Raw genomic sequence first — 23,508 nt, 5'->3', positions numbered from 1 at the left:
ACATAGATGGGCAATCACCTAATTAAAATATGTACCAATCCCTCTTCTTCCATTGGCTTATCTAAGTACTTTGCTCGTGTTAAATGCCAATTCAAATATTTCCTCATAGTATCCCAAGTATTATTGTAATATTTTGGGTCCCAGAGATCTGAGATAAACTTTTCTTGAGAACAGTATTTCTTTTTAAGTTTCTTTTGAAAGTCCTCCCATGAGAAAAAATTCTCAATATTTACTGTACCTCAATCTGGGGCTTCTCCTAGAAGGTACCCCACAGCAAATCTGATCTTCTTAGAATCTTCCCAATTTTTTGGTAATGCTTGGTTAAACCTTTTTAAGAAATGGGTCAGATGTACATCTCCGTCCGGCTTGAATTTTGGGAATTGTCTAGATAACCCTGAATTAGCTCCCCATTGTAAATCATTCACCACTTCACTGGTTAATACCACATTAGGTGAAGTTACCCTTTTTTCTACTTTGTCTTGAATAAGCTTAAAGTCTCTCCACAGGTCTTCTATACCCTTCCTGGCATCAGTGAGTTCGGAAGAAGGAATAGGCGATACGTTCATGCATGTTATTCTCTCGGTAATTTTTCGATCTATAATTCACCCAAACAGTTCCTCCAAATTAATTACATTTATAATATCACAGTTAGTTATTTTTCTTTGAAATTTCTTTCTACATTATCTATCCGTCTAGTGACACCTGTAATTTGCAACTGAATGACTGGCATTAACTCATTCTGCTTATCTACACTCTCCTGCAAAGATACAACCCATGCCTTACATCATTATACTTAATACTGTACACTTTTTCAAAGGATCCTAACTTTTCAATAAGTTCCGATTCTACACTATTACATTTGTTCTCAATCTTAAATTCTAACCTTTTTGACAAATCCTGAAAGGTATCACTGTTTCTGACTAAGGTCGGTAAACATATGATTTATGTGAGTAGTCAAAGAGTTTGTCAACTCATTCTTTAGATCTACTTTTAAATTCTCTACTTTAGTACTTATAGCATCGAACTCAGTCTTCAAAGCACTCATGCCTTCGCGCAGATTACTAAATTCTTTGCTTTGAGAGTCGACCTTGGCACTTAACAAACCTAAATTTGTTGTTTGAATATTTAGAGTTTTCCTCTGAGTATTTAAAGCTTCACTTTGGGTATTTAATTGAGAATTTACTAAGCCTAGTTCCTTACTTAGAGTCACACTTTGAACTTTGATTAAATTTACCAACTCAGCCCAGTGAGGCACTTCTTTGTTAATTTTCATGGCCATAGTCCAACCTGTTGTATATTTTCCATACTTTTGTATGCTTTAGCTCTTGTAAGCATTTAAAACTAACTTTAAATATGATAACTACACAAATAAAGTTCATTCAACAGTATCTGGTACTACTTCGTACTAAAGCAATGAAGTTTTGTTTTGCCCTCACATGGCGTAGAATTCTCGTAGCGTAGATGAACGGATGTGGAGGCATGCCAGCACCAGTGAACATCAGTTGGTTCCGGCGGCTTCAGATGTATGTTGGTTTCCACGTCTACGTCCCCGCAACATGTGAGAGAGCTGTGTACTCCCCACACTGGATCTTCTTGGTTGAAATGTTCTATGCGTATTTCTTCTTAGACAAATACATCGAAATCTTCTTTGCTGTTTTATCGTTGTGAATTTTTCATGTCTTCGCCATTTTTCATTCAAATTTTGCTCCATTAGATACATGAACATATTCCAATGTCTCAGAGTAAATCCCTTGTCATATTATGTTTGGTTGCTATGGAAACACATAACAGCAGCTTTTCTCGTTTTTGATTGAAAATTCCTGTTTTTTCGGTCCTTTCACACAGGTCGCCACGTTCTATCATTTTGATGACTTAAAGTGTGAGTGTGGGTCTGGGTTATACTGATTTATTTCCCCAAACCAGATTCCACTTCTTCACGAGATGACTTACTTGGGGTTTGCAGCCACTCTTCTTTACTGGATAGCTGGCTGCTGGAAACTCTCTTGACTTCTTCTCCATCGAATAACACTAGATACAGGAACTTTCAAGCCTCTTTCTACTAGTGAAATAAGTAGCCATACAAACTTTACGTTTTGTCAATCAACGATGTATTTGACTTTCAAGTACAATAAAAATTCTCACTTTCAACATAATATGGAACTTCAGTAAGGCTCTCGTATAGTCATATGTTAGAAACAAATTGATTTACATTCAAAAGAAAGTCTGCTTGGACACCATGACTTCCAGAAAAGGAGATTGAAAAAACGTCTTGCCTCTAACAAGGCTGAGTCAAGAGTCTATATGAGTACTTTTTCAACTGTTCTTGTTTCACATAACAATAGTCAGTGACACAATAAGCACAAAGCTGCATATGGATTCCATGGTTTTTCCATACACACTCACTAACACATTTATGGATTGCCCGACGGGTACTTGTCAGTGCTGTTTGACCGTCGCGTCTCCGTTCTTCCCCAGCGACTGATTTTAAACCTGCATACACAAACATGTGATGCGCAGTAAGCAGTAGGTAGGATTTTACCATCCCACACTCGCATCTAGAATATCGTGTGCTCGAGATGGCACAAGGGGGAGGGGGGGCGGGTGCAATTGTATTGAATCTTGTTTCTTTTTATACTTTTCTTATATACAAGCTATATGTAAACTGAATGACTTATAAACACTGCCAAAGGTAAATTAATGAGATGTTTTGTGGCAAGGATAATGTTTTCATACACTGTTTAATATCTGTATGAAACAAAGTAAGAAATACGCTCTTCGATTTATTAATTCATGTATCTTCACCTTTTTGTTTCGTTTCGGAAAGTGGTAGCGCATGGATGTGTGCTAGGATCTGTCGTACCAGCATTGTTAAAAATGTGTATTTTAATGTTTCATTAAAAGCGTTACAAAAGGTTATCATAAAAAGGAACATTTATTCAGACAGTTAAGACGTCAACTCCCTTCTGTTCATCATTTCATTCACCATCAAGATCCTGCATCAAGAGGTTCGGTGCAGACAAGAAGAATTTATGCAGTATATGGAGGAGCATTCCTGCATTGACATCGTCACAGTCAAGACTAAATATAATGAAATTAATGTGAAGCAGTACATAATGCAAATTATTTTTATTGACCTTGAATGTATTGATATTAAAGGTCAATTGATATTGATATCAGTTAAAGTTCACCAAGGATTGTGCACAGATTCATAAATTACCTTCAAATTTCTTTCAACTATTGTTTCCAATCAATTTTTTTCCAATTATTCAAGAAATTATTAATACATTTCCATTGCACATACCTATTCATGTGGTATGCCACTAAAGTAAGTAACAATGGAAAACATGGTAGGAATATCAGAGGTTCGCTTACCATGTTTTAACTGACTAGACTTTGAAAGTTTTTCTTCTTCAGTAGAATCCTGGTTCACAATTTGTTGCTTCTGTTCTCCTTGTCCAGTCGCTACACTCTCATGACTGAAAAACACACAATAGAAGAAAAGAACATTAATTTTGGATGCTTTCTTAAAACACATGGCGTGAAATTTGTGTGTGTGTGTGTGTGTGTGTGTGTGTGTGTGTGTGTGTGTGTGTGTGTGTGTGTGTGTTGTAGGTTTTTGCTAAACTAATGGACAGAAAGTAACACAGATGAGGAGACAGTACGAAATAAGGAGGGCTAGAGTGGTGAAAGTTTATCTCAAGCTGCTTTTAGATCACACCATTACATAAATAAAATAAAGCTTACTAATAGTGAGAAATGAGTGCTTAAGCATGATTTGATGGAACCAAAAATACAAACGATATACTCAAAAATTAGTGAAACTAACAATTTTATACACAGAATGAGTAAGGGTCTGTCTCATCATTCCTAGAAATGTTTTACATAGTAAACCCATTCAATTGTTACCAATGGTTCTGAGCACTATGGGACTTAACTGCTGTGGACATCAGTCCCCTAGAACTTAGAACTACTTAAACCTAACTAACCTAAGTACATCACACACATCCATGCCTGAGGCAGGATTCGAACCTACGACCGTAGCGGTAGCGCGGTACCAGACTGTAGCGCCTAGAACCGCTCGGCCACTCTGGCTGGCGACCAATAACAAAATTAATGTACACAAAATAATTGAAATTTCATAATTACTGAGAAAATCTAGCTGAACAAGCTCTATTGCTGCCACCAATTCTGTACCAAAATGTCCCTCAACAGCCTGGTCAACCATGGGCACTACAAATGGAGTGACAGGTAGTCCCTCTTGCAGAATATTAAAGATCTTGGAAAGACCTTCATCAGCAGAAAATATCCTCCCGACCTTTTCTAAAAAGAGCTCCCCATATCATATCTCTATGATTAACTAAGACTTCTCACACATGTATCAACCAGCCACAAAGTAGCATCTCCTCCATCAGTCAGTAACATCCACAATAGAAACAGCTATCTTTGTCACCACTCTGAAAGTGGAATATTCCCACCAACTCCACATACCTAATATCCTTTTTTGTCCCTCACCCCCTCCTGTTCCATTGTAGTATCAGATCTATAGATCAGTTAATCCTTGTCACTATCCTATCCTACCGAAGGCTGAGCCACCTGTGAAAGCACTGCACAGTGTTCTATGTGGACATGATTATGAACAGTTCATCCAATGGATAAATGGACACCATGAAACTGAGGCCAAGGGAAACTAGACCACCCTATAGTGGAGCATGCTGCCTAACATACTGTGGTCAAATTGAATGGCTACTTCATAACTCATATTATCTGAATCCTCAGCTCTAACACCAGTTTCCCTCAATTACATAGCTGTGAAATCTAGCGAAAGAGATACTTCATCCCTACAGTACCTTTAGTGTTCATCTGCTTTTCATGTTCATCACTACTAGCCCCTATCTTCCACCTCTGTGCGTTCTCGCTCTCACTCCCCCTTCTTATCCCTACACCAGTCTCACAATTCCCAGTTTATACATTGTAAATTTCTCTCTTATGTTTTTTCCTTCTTTTTTGTATCATTTTAATCTGTATCCTACACCCCCTGCTCTTTTTTCTTCTACTCAAAAAATCTCTTAGCAGTCTCCAACCTTGAGCCTGGATGCAACTAAATATTGCACACCAGAACAGTCTTTCATAAATGCTCTCATCCCCTCAAGCCTCATGAATTTCAGTACTAACTGCCCCACTTAAGTTTGGTCCTCAAACCAATCAGGTTGCAGTGAGTGTGTGTGTGTGTGTGTGTGTGTGTGTGTGTGTGTTGTCGTTATGGATTTTTCATTGATGTAAGTATCTTACTACAAATACAAGAAGTGTTGAGTAACTGATTGGTACAAAAACAAAACTGAGAACAATGCTAAGCTTTCAGTCAAATCTCCCTGCACAGCTAGGAGAATAAACAAACATATATGTATATCTGCATGGCTACATTGTCCTAGTCAATTACATTGGAGCAGCACTGCAGTTTGACTGGGATAAAAGTTTGTATTGGGTGGAGACACAAAGGGAGAAAGGTGACCAGGGAACAAGACAGTGGGATGGAGTCAAGCTTGGCATGCAGATAGAGAGAGAGAGGTAGCAATCACACAGCATAGCAATGTGGCACTGCTGAGTTCACTCTGTTACAAGGAGGGAAAGTTACGTGTGGCACATAATGATGTGGAGGAGTATATTTTGATGGGGAGAGAGAACATCAGAAGAGGGAGACTATGGTAAGGATGGTGTAAGTGCAGAGTGAGTGAAGTGCAGAGCACAACAGGGGTGAAGCTCCATATGGGACAGGGACTATCAGAGATTTAGGCCGTGATGTCAGGTCCAAACATGTGTTGTAAGGACAATTCCTATTTATGTAATTCAGAAAAGCTGATATTGGAGGAACCCAGATGACAAGGTGGTGTTAAGCAGCCAATGAAGTTGAACATTATGCGATTGGCAGTGTTTTCAAACAGTGGGTGGCCAACTCTGTTCTTGGCCACAGTTTGGCAGTGCCCATTCATTCTGGTGGTCAGTGATAGGTGTCATATTCATACACAGGCTGTGCAAAATTTACAGCAGAGCTGGTAAATGATGTGACTGCTTTTGGAGGTGGTGGTACTTCTGACAGGATACAATATGCCATGATGGGGCTGGAATAGGATGTGCTGGGTGGATGCTTAAGGCAGGTCTTGTACCTTGCCCTTCCACAGAAGTATGACCCACATTATAAGGGGCCGGAAGTTGGTGCAACATAAGGATACACAAGGATGGACAAGGGTATTTTGTAAATTGGATGAATTGTGAAATATGACTTTAGGAAGGGAGAATGGGAGGAGGAAGTGTTGCATGTAGGACGTTCCTTTGGGAGTGGAATGAACAGTAGTTAAAGCCATGACAAAAAGTATGGTTAAGTTGTTGCACCCCGGGTTGATACTTTTGCGGATATGGTATAGGAAATCTGTTTGCAAACCAGGTTTGCGTGGTGATGCCTGTTTGTGAAGGCTTTAATTTCGCAGCATCCATGGATGGCTAGGTTGCATGGTAGTGATTTTATAGTGTCAAAGGGGTGACAGTATCAAACGGGGAGTACTTTTGATGGTTAGTAATCTCGATATAGAGAGATTTTTATGCAGCCATCACAGAGATACATCTACACCCATATACCTACTCTGCAAGCTACTATACAGTGCATGGCAGAGAGCGACACATTCCACTACTAATCATCTCCTTTCCTGTTCCACTCACATATAGAGTGAGGGAAAAACAACTGACTAAAAGCCTCCATGTCAGCTCCAATTTCTCACATCTTATCACATCTTTGGAAAGTCACTCAATAAAATGAAGCTGAGTATTCACCTTCCCTACTATCAATCTGATGTGGTCATTCCATTTCATATCACTTTGCAACATTACACCTAGATATTTAATAGATGTGATAATGTCATTTAGCACTCTGCTAATGCTGTATTAAAACATTATAGGATTGTTTTTCAAACTCATATGCATTAACTTGCATTTCTCTATATTTAGAGCAAGCTGCCAGTCATCACACCAACTAGAAATCATGACTAAGTCATCTTGTACACTAATACAGTGACTCCATGATGACACCTTCCCTACACCTTAGTGAAATCAGCAAACATCTGTAAATTGCTGCTCACCTTGTCTGTCAGATCATTTATGCATACAAAGAATAAGAGCACTCCTATCACACACTTCCCTGGTCATGTATACTTGCCATCAAGGACAACATACTGATTCTATTGCTTTAAAAGTCTTTGAGCCACTAATGTATCTGCAAATCTAGGAATCTGCCTGTTGATTTGTAGCATATTGTGTGGGAAAATGGCAAGCTGAATTTTGCATGAGCGATGCTTTCTAAACCTGTGTTGATTTGTGAACAGAAGCTTTCCTGCCACAAACAAATTTGTTACATTCGACCTCAGAATGTGTTCAAGAATTCTGCAGCAAACCAAAGTTAAGAATATTGGTCTGTAATTATGCAAGTCCGTTTCTTCTATATGGGAGTTATCTGCACTTTTTTTCCAGTCACTTGGGACTTTGCACTGGGTGAGAGATTCACGACAAACGCAAGCTAAGTAAGGGGCTAATGTTGCAGAATACTATGTGTAAAACTGAATTGGGATTCTATGTGGACCTGGTGACTTATTTGTTTTCAACTTTTTCAGTATCTCCTCTACGCCACATATGCCTAACTCCATGTTCTCCATGCTGGAGGCTGTACAACAGTCAGACAACATTATGTTTGTATGATCCCCCCCGCATGAATGATTTCTTAAATCTGAAATTTAAAACTCCAGCTTCCCTTTTACTGTCTTCTATTGCCGCCGTAGACTTGTCAATGAGTGACTGGACAGAAGTCTTCAGTCCACTTAGTGATTTTACATATGACGAGAACTATCTCAATTTTTCTACAAAATCTTTTGTCAAAGTATGTTGGTGGAAGTCATCAGATGCTTTGTGGATTGATCTTCTTATGGATGCAACAATTTCTACTATCTTTTGTCTGTCAAAATGTACACATTCTTTTAACTGATAGTGCAATGATCTCTGTTTGCTCAGCATTTTCCAAACTGGTTATTACACCACAGAGGGTCCTTTCCATCCTTACATGTCACATACATCCCCAGAGCATGATTTACATTCAGTTTAAACTTTCTCTGTAATTCCTCTACATCTGTCGTATCAGAACTAAATGATGTTCATTGATTGTCCAAGTGGGATGCTAGCAACTGCTTAACTACTTTTTCTAGCATAAACACATGCATTTATTAACTTTAGTAACCATTGTCACTATAATGACATCATGATCACTAATCCTGGTCTCTATCCTGACACTGCCAATAAGGTCAGACTTCTTTGTAGCTGCCAGTTTTAAAATAATTCCTTTGTGTGTGGATTGTCTAACTAGTTGTTCAAGGCAGTTTTCAGAAAATGTGTTCAAAAGTATTTCAGAAGACTGCCTGTACCATCTGCAGTGAATCCATTGGCATGTCAGTCTACACTCAGCAGATTAAAGTCGTCTCCAACTAATACTGCATGATATGAGTGTTTCCACATTACTAAAGATTGACCCTCCTTGAATGATTCTATAACTGTTGTGGCTAAATCTGGTAGCCAGTAAAAACATCTGACAAGTAACTTGAGTTCACCAAGGCCTGCTACTTCTGTCCACTTAACTTCACAGTCAGACTCAATTTCAGCTTCGATGGACACAATATTTTTTAGACAGCAATGAACACTCCCTTTCCCCTATCATGGTATCTAATCTGTCTTTTTGATGTACGTTCCATGCCACGCTAAATATTTCAGAGCTTTCTACTTCGGGTTTCAGCCAGCTCTCGCTTCCGAGAATAATTTCAGCATGACAACTTTCTTGGAGGGCAAGAAGTTCAGGAAATCAGATATAAATACTTTTACAACTTACTGTTAAGATTTTTACAATCAAAGTGTCTCTACATTGTATGGATCTGATGTTGCTCTCTGCATATTGACTAGTGTGTGTTTGTCAGAGGACCTGAAACTACCACCTAGCCTAAAAAAATCCCCATGCACTCTTCACAAGTAATCCGCTATTTAAGTAGCTGCTTCCTCTCTATAGTGCACTGCTGACTTATCAAGAGGAGTCCTACCCCTCTCCACCCCATAATGCGGGTTGACAAATCTACAGCCACAATCAGCAAAGAATCAACGGATTCTCTGGTTGAGACCCTTCACTTGGTTCCAAACCAAAGGGCCCCGATCAACTCTGTGTACAAAGCTGCAAATTGTGAGCTCTACTTACAACCCACGAGTGAAGCCAGCAGCCTTCACCACTTCTGACAGCTGCCCGTAGGAAATGAAAGTGCCCTCAGAACCCAAGTGACAGGCATCACTAGTACCGACATGAGCAAAAACTTGCAGACTACTGCACCCTGCACCCCAGATAGCCATAGGCAGGGACCCCTCCACATCTTGGATGAGGCTTACCCACAGACATGTTAAGTGCACACTGGAATTCTTTCTGGTCCCGGATACTAATTGCTTTAGGAGCTCCATAACGTACCTAACGATGGAGCTCCTAATCCTAATAATTAGTGACTCCCCCCATGTGCTTGCCCAGACCCTGCTGAAGGGAAGGCCATCTGTCCAATCACAGGGTGAACGGGCGAGGCCAGATGACCAGCCTCTACATTGACACTCTGACTCAAGCAACATGTCCGTGTAACAGCCCTCCACTCACCCTGCAGTAAGTGTCGATCCCCAATGTTGGGTATGCTGGAAGGTGTCTTGGCAGCAGAACCCAGGGGTGAAACAAGTGACACCCGAGTTGTCTCATGCGACGCACCAGTTCCTCTGGTGCCACAACACCCTGAGGCAGCAGCCAGCAAATGGCTGACCAAGGCCGTATGCATCTTCAGCTGTCCGTGAATTATGGCAAGCTCCTCCTGCATCCGCACACAGCATGCATACACCCTATCCGTGGTACTACCACCAACTTGAGAATTTAACTATGAGAAAAACAGAAAAAGGTAAATATGTGACTAGCTTGTCTCCTGCTTTTTCACCAAAGGAGGCTGGCAGCTTAATGAGCTGTGGCCAACAGTTATGGTAATAGAAAACAAATGACTACCGCACTACAGATTGCATGAAAGTACACACTACCATTACTAAAACGTGACACTATACCTCTCAAATACAAGAATAAGCAATGAATTTAAGAATTAAACATAGCAACTACACAAAAACTCGCAAATAATTTAACAATCAAAATGTTAACACAAAGAAAAGCTAAATATGTGACTTGCTGGCCTCCTGGTGCTTCACCAATTAAGGGTGATGGTTGATTGGCTGTGATCAATAGCTACTTGCCATCCAAAACAAACAAACAAATGCCTACTGCACTACAAACTTCATGACTGAATCCATTACTGTACCTAAACACAGTATTATACTTCTCAAATACAAAAATATGCAATGAATTTAAGCTTTAAACTGTGAACACAAGTAGAAAAGCTAAACTTGATAATCTATTGGTGCTTCACCAACGAAGGGTTATGGCTGATGGAAGGTCAATTTCCACAAACATGGCATGCTGGGCTGAGGTGGTCTAGATGAAGTGGATGGGAGAGATGACATCAAGGTCACGCAGGAATGAAAATGTTGTGGCCGCGCATTAAGATCACCAAGATATCATTAATAAACATGAACCAGATCATAGAATAGGGTTCATGGGCTGCTAGGAAAGTTTCCTCTAAATGACCAAAAAGCAAGTTGACTTAGGAGGGGACTGATGACCACAGCAGTTAAGTCCCATAGTGCTCAGAGCCAAGACTTAGGAGGGTGCCATGCAGGTGTCCATGGCCGTGCCACAGATCTGCTTGAATATCTTCCCCCAAAAAGGAAAAATAGTCGTGGGAAAGAATGTAGTTTTTTGCCTGACAAAGCTGTGAGACTTCACAAAGAAAGTTGTCGTGCTGTCATTTTCTGCAATCCTGCCAATACCTTTGATTGTGTAGAGCATAAAAGTATACAAGGGAAACTTAAAAAGTATAGCGTAAAAGGTGTTCTTTTGCGTGAATAGAACCGTGTCTTAACAATAAAACAGACACATACATTAATAATGATACAACAGGGAAAACAGAAATTTCGGAGTGGGAAAACATTAAATATGGCATATTCACGGACATGCTCTCCTTCCTGTACTACAATAGTACATTTTATTTTGTCACCTCATCATTACTGTAGGAATAACCCTACTTTATTCGACTATGTGACACACAAAGCTACACACACATATTGGTCAGGCTGGAGCAACACAAACAGCTCCATATTTAAAATGTAAATCAGTCACCCAGTTGAGACGTGAATGCACTAGTTGGGCAAGGTGCAGTAGAACAGCGGATTAAGAGAAATCGTTGCCTCATCCCAGTGTTCACTGCATGGTATGAACACTTATGATACATACATTAAGACACGTGTGCCAGGTGTAAAGACAGCATGGATGGGAGTCTTGCAGTGTCACGAAAGCACCAGCATCAGATGTGTCGCCAAGTGGCCAGTTACCCATGATGAAAGCTTGGGGCAGCAACCAAAGTTGGTGTTACATGGACAGACTGGTGAAGCTCAGTTGATGGAAGCCTCAGTAGGGGCAGCTACTGTTCCATACCGGTAGGCAGTGACCGTAGCAGCGAAGTGTCCTGTCGCACAGCTAGATCGACAGCTGTGAACGGAAGTACTGCGTGAGGGGTGAAACTCACTGTCTTAGCAGATGGCTGTAGTGAGTTGGGAGCATAGGGGACTACTAAGACAACTGTGCAGCAAAAGACCACCACACACTTGGCAAAAGGCCACTACACAGTCCCCCTCACCCCCTCCCTTCCACGAGAGAGGAGCTGTGGTGTTGAATGTGGTGGCGGCAGCAAAGGCTGATACTGGTGAAGGGTTGTGTTGTGCCACTGGTGAGGCTAGGGGCAGTGGCATTGACGTTGCGGCTGTCAGCTCTGCAGGAGGGGCAGGCACTGCATGTCAAGGGGTCGGGCATGTGGAGGGAGGGGCGGCTAGCTGTCACTACAGTCAGTCTGCTGCATGACAGCGTGCAGTGGCATGTGGGTTGGGGTGCTGTGTTAGCATGGTGTCAGCCCATGTTCAGTGCTGCGCACACAGATGTGGGCAGACACAGGGCACAGTTGCCAGCAAGGAACTGTGGAGGTCAGGGTGCAGCAGCTTTGCAAGGTGGTGCTGACAAGGTGGTCACATTTTACAACTGAAAGCACATGCATCAGGTACAGTGAGCATCACAGAGCCTCCAGTGTTAGGATGGGTGCGCATGAAACAACGCTGGTCTGCAAGTGTTAGAGGCTATGAAGCGGTGTTGGGGGCATACCCAGCAGTTGGTGGTGGAGGGGAACTGCTGGGTCAGTCGTAAGCTGCGAGAAGGGTGGAGAAGCACGGACATGAGCATCCTGAGCATCTGTGTTGGCTTGGGCTGCCGAAATGGGCAATCCACATAGAGACAAAGGCGGCTGCTATTGCGGTGGCAGTAATTTTGGGTGTTGGCAATGCCTCAGGGCAGCGGATGAACCTGTCCTGTAAGAAGGTAGCAGCAACTGTCAGATGAAGGTAGGAGGCCGATTAAGTCCACATGAACGATGCCAGATATCTGGGAAAGCTGTGAAGGGGGCTTATACGTGACAGCTGACACTGGCGAGCTGACAGGCAAGGCAGGTGCGGGACCAGGTCCTGCAGTCCTTCTTAATATCTGGCCACACATAACACTCCATCACTAGAGCAGTGGACAACACATGCCAGAGTGCACCAGGCTGTGTAATCCGTTGAAAGTGCCCATGCAGATGGCAGCAGATACGAAGTGGCACGGTGAGCTGGTGGATACGTCACACCAGATACTGCTGTCGGAGCCAGGAGCCAGCGTGCATTGAAGGTGGACGCCCGAGGTAATATTCTGAGAGAGTCAGTTACGTTTTGGGTCATTCTCCTGGATGGAGTTAACTGCCGTGAAGTCGAGTGACAAAAAAATGGCACAGGTGCAGCTAAGACAGTCGCTAACAACATTGTCAGTTCAAGCAATGTGATGTATATTGGTTGCAAATTTTAAGATGAACAACAGCTGCCGGAATTGACATGGGGAGCACTGATCTATGTCTTTGATAAGGGCAACCGTTATCAGTTTGTGGTCAGTGACAACCATGAAAAGTGACGGGCCTCGACTGACAGCCAAAAGTATTTGGCAGCCTTGTATATGATGAGGAGCTCTCTGTCGTATGCACTCCAGCACTGTTGAGGGGGAGAGAGCTTGCTGGAAAAGAAAGTGAGCAACTGCCAGTGTTGCCCAGGTGCTGCTGCAGGACAGTGCCAATGGCTGTCTGGCTGGCACTGGCCATGACGGCAAGGGGAACGCTGAGGTGGGGATGGGCGAGCAGGGTGGCACCTGCTAAGTCGCACTTGGCAGCCAAGAAGCTGTCCTCCATTTGTGTCCTCCATAGCTTGGCACAGTCGATCATGCTGAAGATTGTAGCCCCAGCCAGTCTGTCACTGAAGCTACATAGGAGCAGCACTGGGTACGGGTCAGGGATAGTGCAGGTGTTTTTTCCGGTAATCCTCGTATGGATGCCAGGATACTCTTCGTCCTTGGCGAGATGAAGGGCAGACACATACAGGCTCTTCGTAGGATGCAGTACACCAGCAGTGATGAGCTCATCAAACTTGGCCTTGGCGATCTTCAGTTTATGAAGTGCCAGGGGGCATGGTCGGCAGAAGACAGGTGGTCATGTGCTCATATCGATGTAGTGAACAGTTGAAAGGCAGACCTCACAAGGCACCAAGGCATGCAGGATGGGTGTGTGAGATCAGGGAATTGTGCCAGGAGGTCAGCATATGGACCAGAACACGCCATCTGTTTCACATTGAAGAGAACAGCGAAATGAGTGGTGCACTTTGTTGATCTCCCATGTCGCCATCAATGATGTGCTGGCCAACATCAGGAAGCAGGTGGTAGTGTCCAATGAAGTTTGCTCTGATAATGGAGTCAGTGACGTCAGAGACAGTGAAGATCCAGGGCGGGTCCTCTTGCAGGCCGAATTTGAGGCTACGATGACGAATGCCATATGTAGCGATGGTGGAAGTATTTGCTGCCATCAGGAAAATGGTTGAGGTGGTGTAAGCATTCCATATGAGCAGCTGTGGGATGATAAACTACTTGGAACCAATGTCTATGAGGAATGGCATGGCACAACAGGTATCGTGAACAAACTTGCGCTGAGATACAGTGGAGCCAATGGGCACGCCTAATCCCAGCGGTCATTGGCATTTGGGTGCCAAGAGCAGAGTTCTCCACAGGTTTTGGTGTTGGGACAAAATGCTTGTGATACCTGCATAGGCCAGCCCCACTGCAAGGGCTATCAGCACGGTGGCTGGAGATGCAGCGTCAGTTGCAGTCTTCATCCCAGTGGCTGGGGCTGTGCAGTCAAGAGTCTGCAGTCAAGAGTCTGAGTCAGGCGTTGCCATGTTGGCATGCATTTTTGTATCTATTGATCTCACTTTTAACATACCTGACATGCAAAGAAAGAAGGAAGATTAGAATTTAGTGTCACATCAGCAATGATCTCATTAGGCAGGGGAGAAGCTTGGACTCCTTTCCAGAAGGACCATTCTGGCATTTGATTTAAGTGATTTCCAATGCAAGTCCAAGGTCTCCTAACTGTACATCCCAGGTCTTTCCACTGCAACAACTCACTCAGTTATGTAAAATCTGCTCCTTTTTTATTATTTTATCTTATGGAAATGTATGTTTCACAATATACATAACTATTAATAATGCAGATAAATAACACCAAAGTATATTTCATGGTGAACATTCACATGGCATAGACTCAATCTATCTCTCGTCGTATGTTATTGCCAAACAAATACTGTGGTGAAAAATTCAGCATATTCACTGCAAACTATCTCTAGCTCTTTAGAGCAATTCAGAAAGGCACTGCAAATAGGGAAGTGCAATCACAGCTAACATTAATATAATATAAAGAAAATAGTAGCACAAGAAAGAGAGCGAAAACCAACTTTAAAAAAAACTAACCTCAAAGATTTTGTAGGACGGGAAGTATTTCGAAGAAAAAATACCTTCTCTGCTGTAGGATTGGGCCATGACAATATCCCCTTCTTGTCAACACAGCACAATGCCTGCAATCAAAAACTGAACTACTTTTTGCACTTGCTGAGAGTAAAAATAATCAAAAAGCCTTCAGTACACAGTATAAAGAGGTGTCAAAAGCAAAAAGTATAATTAGAATTACTTTCTAGCAACTTCCATTCGAGATGCTCATTCATTCACACATCTTGTTCTGTAAATCCTACTGTGCAGTAGGGCCTTCAGTGATGTGGAATTAGTCAAGTTACACATTAACAGGCAGACACAGTAACTGCTGACTACCTAGGTAAAGTATATTAATAACAATTTATGACTAGTGCCAATTTACTAACACTGATAACGCTGTGCAGCCATGAAAATGTAAATTGAATGGAAATAGCCGATTCCTATCAATTCTAATGTGCTGATTATGAATATCACAAAGACAATTCAAAATTAGCTCTAGTTTTCATTTTACACTGTTTTATTACGGTGAGTTAATTATATACGGATTTTTGTGTTAAATTTAAAATCAAATATTATAATGGTTTGTCAGTCACAATAACTAGTAACAATGGATTATATTATTGTCCCTGGTATTAATTGTGTGCAATATTTTGGATGTAAACTTTTTGATACCAATTTTAGTGATCTTTTTGTCTCTCTCCTCTTCAACTTCAGTGACTTTATTAATGCATGTGTAAGGGGCATTCAAAAAGAAATGAGCCGGAGGCATAATTACAGAAACCAATACCTGTATGTTAGAAGTACTAACCCTGGCTGTTGAGACACTTGTCCCACTGTGCCACAAGGTGGTGAATGGCTGCCTCACAAAATTCCCGGGTCTGCAATGTTAACCAGTTCCGCATGTACAGCTGGACATCGTCATCCGAGCTGAATCATTTGCCACTCAGAGCCTTTCTAAGAGGACCAAAAATGGCATAATCACAGGGATAACAATGAAAGCCCAGCGTTACTTGCAAACCTTGACCACCCTTCGCCAAGTGGTCAAATCAAAATGACCAGGCAATCTCACCCGTGGGGTCATTCTGCTCCACGACAATGCAAAGCCTCATATGGCCAATACAGTTGCGGCACTCCTGCAAACTCATATGGGAGGTTAACGGCCAGCCTCCATACAGTCCGGACCTCTCGCCTTGTGATTATGCGATTTTTGGTCCCCTTAGAAAGGCTCTGAGGGGACAAACGATTCACCTCGGACGACGACATCCAGCTGTAAGTGTGGAACATCATAGCCCTGGGAATTTTATGGGACAGCCATTCACCGCCTTAAGTCACAGTGGGACAAGTACTTCTAATATACAGGTAATGGTTTCTGAAATTATGCCTCCGGCTCATTTCTTTTTGAATGCCCCTTATAATAATTTTTGCACATTTGTTTCCAGATTAGCTACCAGTTGTTCAAGTTGACTGATACTGAAGTGAACAAAAATGCCACGAGTTTGTGTTAACAGTGCTGACACATTTTGCTATGTGTGTGAAGAAGTGACATTTGCTTAGGAAAAAAAAACAGCAAATAACTCCATTGACTGAAAAAGCTTACAGTTGTTATTTTGGGTGCAAAACATGTGATCAGGATAAACCCTGGGCTCCACCTGTGATCTGCAACACTTGTGCCAGCAACCTCAGGAACTGGATGCATGGGAAAGGACATTCAATGCCCTTTGCAGTGTCCATGATCTGGCGTGAACCATGTGCATCACAAGATCCGGAGTTTCTTCCAAATATATCATCAACTGATGATGCACAAAAATTGTCTCAAAATGAGTTAAGTGATCTCATTAGAGATTTGGTGCTCTCAGAAGCTAAGGCTGAGATATTAGCATCAAGACTGCAGCAGTGCAGTTTTCTGGAAAGCAATGTAAATGTTTCATTCTGCCACAGAAGAGGGCAACAGTTAACTCCATTTTTTAACATGCAAGATAGTCTTGTGGCATGTGTAGACATAAATGGTCTAATGAAGGCTCTCAGAATTAATTACAACCCTGATGAGTGGAGACCCTCTATTGATTCGTCAAAGTTTGTGGTGTCACCGCCAGACACCACACTTGCTAGGTGGTAGCCTTTAAATCGGCCGCGGTTCGGTAGTACACGTCAGACCCGCGTGTCACAACTGTCGGTGATCGCAAACCGAGCGCCACCACACGGCAGGTCTCGAGAGACTTACTAGCACTCGTCCCAGTTGTACAGCCGACTTTGCTAGTGACGCTACACTGACCGATACGCTCTCATTTGCTGAGACGATAGTTAGAATAGCCTTCAGCTATGTCATTTGCTACGACCTAGCAAGGTGCTGTATTCAATTGATATTTATTATGTGAAGCATGTATCATCAAGAGATATGTTCTACAATTGTGGATTAAAGTTAAGTATTACATCATCTACGTACTTTATTTGCAATTCTCAAGATATTGTCCTGTTCCAGACCTCACGCCAGTCAGCGTGTAATTAAACGCGTGCATTTCGGCCTCCTCTAGAAACACAGTGTTGGCTCTTCTGCCAACACTACAAATTGGCGACAAGTCTCAAAAGGGTCTTCTTTTTTCTACTTGCTTAATTTCCTTGTGTCATGGCTTCGCCACAATCTCCAGATGTACTGTCCGAATTTTATCACTTGCAGAATCAGCAGACGCAGGCCTTATTGGATGCCCTTGGACAGCTCGTCCAGGGTCAACGTGCAATGCAAAACGATGCGGCAGCCGCCGTTCCACCGCTACCGCAGCCACAACATGCAGTTGCACCACCTTTTCGTCCGTTTGATGCGGCACTAGAAAGCTGGACGGAGTGGTCACGCCAATTTGGATTCCATCTCGCCGCCTACAGAATTCAAGGTAATGAGCGGCAGCCTCACTTATTTCATTTGTAAGCGTCCAGACGTACCGTGTGATAGTGAAATTGTTTCCCCGACGCGACGTAGCAACTCTGTCCTACGACGAAATTTTGTCTGCATTAGATGCATATTTCAAGGAATCAGTCAATGTAGTTGCAAAATGTGTCTTTCGTACAAAACGTACGGCCGGTCAAACTAATCGGGAGTGGGTTGCAACTTTGCAAGGCCTTACTAGGGATTGTGCTTTTGAGTGTGAATGTGGACTGCCTTATTCAGACACTATGGTGCGTGATGCAATTGCACAGAACGTTTCTGATGTTCGTATATGGGAGCAAATTTTGAAACTAGTCAATCCCTCCCTTCAACAAGTGTTGGACATATTGGATAGGCAAGACACACTTGACTTTGCTCAGGAATCATTTGAAACTTCGACAGCCGTGTGTCACGTTAACCGGCCCGCCGGGCGCGCTGCACGGAACAGTAAACAGCCCTCGTGCTCGTCCGCGCAGCTGCCGCCAAGATCTCAACCACGTGTCCCGCGGCAGCAAGCAAATGCAGTGAAATCATGCCCGCGGTGTGCTACTAGACATTCACGTGAGAATTGCCCGTCACGCCATGCTATTTGCTTTTTCTGTAATAAAAAAGGACATGTTCAGAGTGTTTGCCAGTAAAAGCTCCGATCGGACACTCACAACGATTCCAGGCCCTTTGCTTCGCGCCGGAATCGAACCAAGAATACTCAGGCTCGTGAACCTTCGCCCATGGACATTCATGTAGTTAATTCCACTCTGCCCAGTGCCACTTTCTCTATCAGTGACTGTGTTCGTCCCACAAATAGTGTGCATCGCCGTCGACGGGAATCCCGTCAAGTTGCGAGTGCTTCTGTTCTAGTGTCAGTTCAAATTGCACGAGACAGTCGCTCTTGTCGTCAGCAGGACAATAAACTTTTTGTAGATTTGGACATTCATGGCAACGTGATCCCATTCCAGCTCGATACTGGAGCTGCAGTTTCACTGCTCAATAAAGACACGTACAAACAACTGGGCACACCTCCCTTGCGTGCCGCAAATGTTAAGTCAAATAGTTATTCCGGTCAGAATATCCCTGTGTTAGGACAGTGCAGCCTTCTTGCAACATACAAGGGACAAACAAAACTTGTGTCTTTTTATGTCCTTCGTTCTTCTTCTGCAGTAAACTTGTTTGGTTTAGATTTATTTCAGTTGTTTAACTTGTCTATAGTAAATCAGGTCCTATCAGTGAACCAGACTGTGCCTTCAGCCAGTGTTTCTAGTCTATGTGAAGAATTTGCAGACATTTTTGCACCGGGCCTTGGTTGCGCTAAGAACTATAAAGCACATTTGGAACTGAAAGTAAACGCACAACCGAAATTTTTCAGAGCGCGCAATATTCCCCACGCATTGCGTGATGAGGTCGCAAGAACATTACACGAATTGGAATCACAAGGTGTGATTGAATGTGTGCAGGCTTCTCTCTGGGCATCACCCTTAGTAATTTTCCCGAAACCTTCCGGAAAACTGAGACTTTGTGTGGACTTCAAGGCAACAGTGAATCCACAATTAGTGATTGCAACTTATCCTTTACCCCGCCCGGAAGATCTTTTTGACAAACTGTGCCCGGGTAAATATTTTTCGAAATTGGACCTCGCAGATGCGTACTTGCAAATACCAGTGGACGACGAATCCCAGCGCGTCTTGGTGGTTAACACGCATCTTGGTTTGTACCGATTCAAAAGACTGCCATTCGGGTGTGCATCCGCCCTGCATTGTTTCAGCAATATCTGCAAACTGTTTGTGCCTCGGTCCCTACTGCAGCAAACTATCTGGACGATATAGTGATCTCCGGAAAGACGGCAGAAGAACATTTAGCCAATCTCAGAACATTATTTCAGGTCTTGCGACAAAATGGTCCTCGCTTGCGGAAGGACAAATGTGTGTTTTTTGCTCATGACTTACCCTATTTGGGACATGTAATCAATGCGCAAGGCATACATCCCAGTCCCGAGCACCTCCGTGCCATACAAGACTTGCCTTCGCCGCAGAATTTGAAGCAGCTACAGAGTGTGTTGGGAAAAATTAATTATTATCTTCGCTACGTTCCCCATGCCTCTTCCATTTCAGCTCCGCTTCATCGCTTACGCCGTAAAGGTGTTCCGTTCGTCTGGACGACGGAATGCGAACGCGCCTTTCGCCAGTTGAAATCGGCGTTGCTTTCAAATACTTGCCTTATGCCATTCGATCCCCAGAAACCCCTTTTGATGATGGTAGATGCATCGGATTTCGGGATCGGTGCTGTGCTTGCGCACAAAGATGGATCACATGATCGCCCTATTGCCTTTGCATCAAAATTGCTCTTGTCTGCGCAAAGAAATTAGTCACAGATTGAGAAAGAAGCTTTGGCTCTCGTATTTGGTGTTACTAAGTTTCATGATTCCTTGTATGGTCGTCACTTTACCATCATCACGGACCACAAACCTTTGACATCGCTTTTTCATCCGAACAAGCCTGTACCTCCACGTACAGCGCAGAAATTCATTCGCTGGTCTCTTTTCCTCTCACAGTACCGCTACGATATCTTGTATCGGTCCACTGCTAAGCACGGAAACGCCGATGCATTGTCCCGTTTGCCTGTTGCTGAGAATAGAGTATTCGATTTTTCCGAACTTGCTTGCATGTTCATTGATGCGGAAACCAATGACGTGGTCGAATCGTTTCCGACTGATTTTCGTCGTGCAGCTACAGCCACAGCTGCTGACCCTGTCCTTGCTACCGTTTTGCGTTTTGTTGCTACACAATGGCCCTTGTCAAAGTCACGGATCGAGGATCCGTTGGTTCGCCGATTTTTTGCTCACAAGGAGAGACTTTTTGTACGACGTGGTGATTTGCTGTTGCGTTCTGATAATGATCAGTCCCGGGTCGTGGTCCCACGTTCGTTACAGTCCTCTGTCTTACGGCTTCTCCACCAAGGACATTGGGGTATAGTGCGAACGAAACAACTTGCTCGTCAGCACTGTACTTGGTTCAGAATCGATGCTGCGATTACGAATATGTGCTCTTCTTGCATGGCGTGTGCCGAACTACAATCCGCACCACCGCGGAAATTCTTTGCATGGCCGAAAGCCACTTCCCCTTGGCAACGCTTACACATCGATTTTGCTGGTCCATTCTGGAATGCTCGATGGTTGGTTGTGGTCGATTCTTTCAGTAATTTTCCTTTTGTTGTCCGGATGTCTGCCACGATGTCATCTGCCACCATCCAAGCGTTATCTGCTATCTTTTGCTTGAAGGTCTTCCACAGACTATTGTTTCCGACAATGGTCCACAATTCATGCCGGCAGAATTTGTCATTCTGCAAGGCCAATGATAGTCAACATCTGACATCCGCGCCGTTTTCGCCTCAGTCAAATGGTGCCGCTGAACGTTTGGTCCGGACTTTCAAGTCACAGATGTTGAAGTTGAAAGAGTCGCATTCTCGGGAGGACGCATTGTTGCTCTTTTTGTCTTCGTATCGCTCTCAGCCCCGAGATGGTCGCTCACCGGCTGAGTTGCTCCACGGTCGTCCTCATCGAATCTTGATGTCTTTGCTGCATCCGCCGCATCAGGTTCCTGTGCAGCGGCAGCCACCTGCTTTTGCTCCAGGCGATGTTGTATATTATCGCAACTATCGTGGTTCACGGCGTTGCCTCTCAGGGCGCATTCTTCGCTGCCTCGGCCGCGCTATGTATCTGGTTTTGGGGGCCTCTGGTGAGGTGCGTTGGCATCTCAATCAGCTGCGCCTCTGTCGTCGCACGGGTTCTGCCGCTCCCCGTCTGCTTTCAGCGACGGTGCCGTCCGGTCAGAGCCCTGGGGACCCATCTACTGGCTCGCCTCATCCCCAGGTGTTACTGACACTGCCTTCCATTTTGCCCCATGGCGACGCGCCGCCGTCGCCGCCGTCGCCTGTTCTCCCACCAGCGCCGCCCGCAGTGAACGCTTCGCTGCAGCCGCCGGGCACCTTCCTGGGTCACGCGCCGCCGATTGCTTCCTGTGACCAGCTGTCCTCCGACATGGAACTCTTGCCCGCTCTGGACCAGATGTGTCTTGCCCGTCGGGTGCCCCGTTCTGATGGAGGTTGACCCTTCGGCCCCTCCTGTCTCTTTACGGGCGCATACACCGCATGTTGGCGTGCACCCTGGGCTAGGTTTTCAGGCGTTTCCTAGCTCCCCTCGGACTGAATGGCCGGGTGTGGGTGGCACAGCCTCGTCGCATACGTCAACATGGGGTCCTCCCCACGGCGGGCGGAAGCCTCATAACACAACCGTTCGCCGATTTGCGAGGGAGGAATGTGGTGTCACCGCCAGACACCACACTTGCTAGGTGGTAGCCTTTAAATCGGCCGCGGTCCGGTAGTACACGTCGGACCCGCGTGTCGCCACTGTCGGTGATCGCAGACCGAGCGCCACCACACGGCAGGTCTCGAGAGACTTACTAGCACTCGTCCCAGTTGTACAGCCGACTTTGCTAGCGAAGCTACACTGACCGATACGCTCTCATTTGCCGAGACGATAGTTAGCATAGCCTTCAGCTACGTCATTTGCTACTACCTAGCAAGGCGCCGTATTCAATTGTTATTTATTATGTGAAGCATGTATCATCAAGAGAGATGTTCTACAATTGTGGATTAAAGTTAAGTATTACATCATCTACGTACTTTATTTGCAATTCTCAAGATATTGTCCTGTTCCAGACCTCACGCCAGTCAGTGTGTAATTAAACGCGTGCATTTCGGCCTCCTCTAGAAACACAGTGTTGGCTCTTCTGCCAACACTACAAAGTTGATCTTGAAAGCAGTGCTTTTTGATATTGGTAACGAGCTTCCTTCTAGTCCAGTTGGGCATAGTGTGCATATGAAAGAGTCACACCAAAATGTAAACATTTTACTACAAGCCCTCAAGTATAATTACTCGCAATGGCACATTTGTAGTGACTTGAAAGTGGTTGCACTGCTATTAGGTATGAAGTTAGGGTATACTAAATATTGCTGCTTTCTCTGTGAATGGGATAGCCAAGTTCATACATCTCATTGCAGCAAACATGAATGGCCCACCAGAAAATCTCTTCAAGCAGGTATAAAGAACATTAAGAGTGAAGCTCTAGTAGACCCTAAAAAGATTCTGCTCCCGCCCTTGCACATCAAGTTGGGTCTCATGAAAAACTTTGTTAAGGGAATTAACAAAGATAGTGATGCGTTTAAGTACTTAAGGCAGAAATTCCCTTACTTAAGTGATGCCAAAGTAAAGGAGGGCATCTTTGTAGGCCCAAAGATTCTAGAGCTTTTTGGAAACCATACTTTTGATGCAATCATACAAGGTGGTGATAAGCATGCATGGGAATGTTTTAAGACAGTATGTTTGCAGTTCTCAGGGAACAAATGAGCAATAAATTACAAGGAGATTGTAGACAACATGTTGTCATCGTATGAAAAATTTGGTTGCAACATGTTGATAAAAATGCACTTCTTACATAGTCACCCTGACTTCTTCCCCAAA

At 43.8% G+C, this 23,508-nt stretch overlaps 1 protein-coding gene across 7 annotated transcripts in view; it reads right to left on the bottom strand.

Moving 5' to 3' along the window:
* Nucleotides 1-23,508, bottom strand: part of LOC124777828 (transmembrane protein 94) — a 495,418-nt gene that overhangs the window by 345,325 nt on the left and 126,585 nt on the right. For all 7 annotated transcript variants that reach the window (XM_047253357.1, XM_047253355.1, XM_047253356.1 and 4 more), the window contains 2 exons: nucleotides 15,062-15,165; nucleotides 3,373-3,476 (listed from right to left, as the gene is read on the bottom strand). In XM_047253357.1, the coding sequence (XP_047109313.1) occupies nucleotides 3,373-3,476; nucleotides 15,062-15,165 (208 nt within the window). The remainder of the gene's footprint in view (nucleotides 1-3,372; nucleotides 3,477-15,061; nucleotides 15,166-23,508) is intronic.

Source organism: Schistocerca piceifrons, chromosome 2, assembly GCF_021461385.2.
Source record: "Schistocerca piceifrons isolate TAMUIC-IGC-003096 chromosome 2, iqSchPice1.1, whole genome shotgun sequence".
NCBI classification, from domain to species: Eukaryota; Metazoa; Arthropoda; class Insecta; order Orthoptera; family Acrididae; genus Schistocerca; species Schistocerca piceifrons.
Note: the sequence above shows the minus strand (reverse complement) of the source record. Positions and strands in the feature narration are given on the sequence as shown.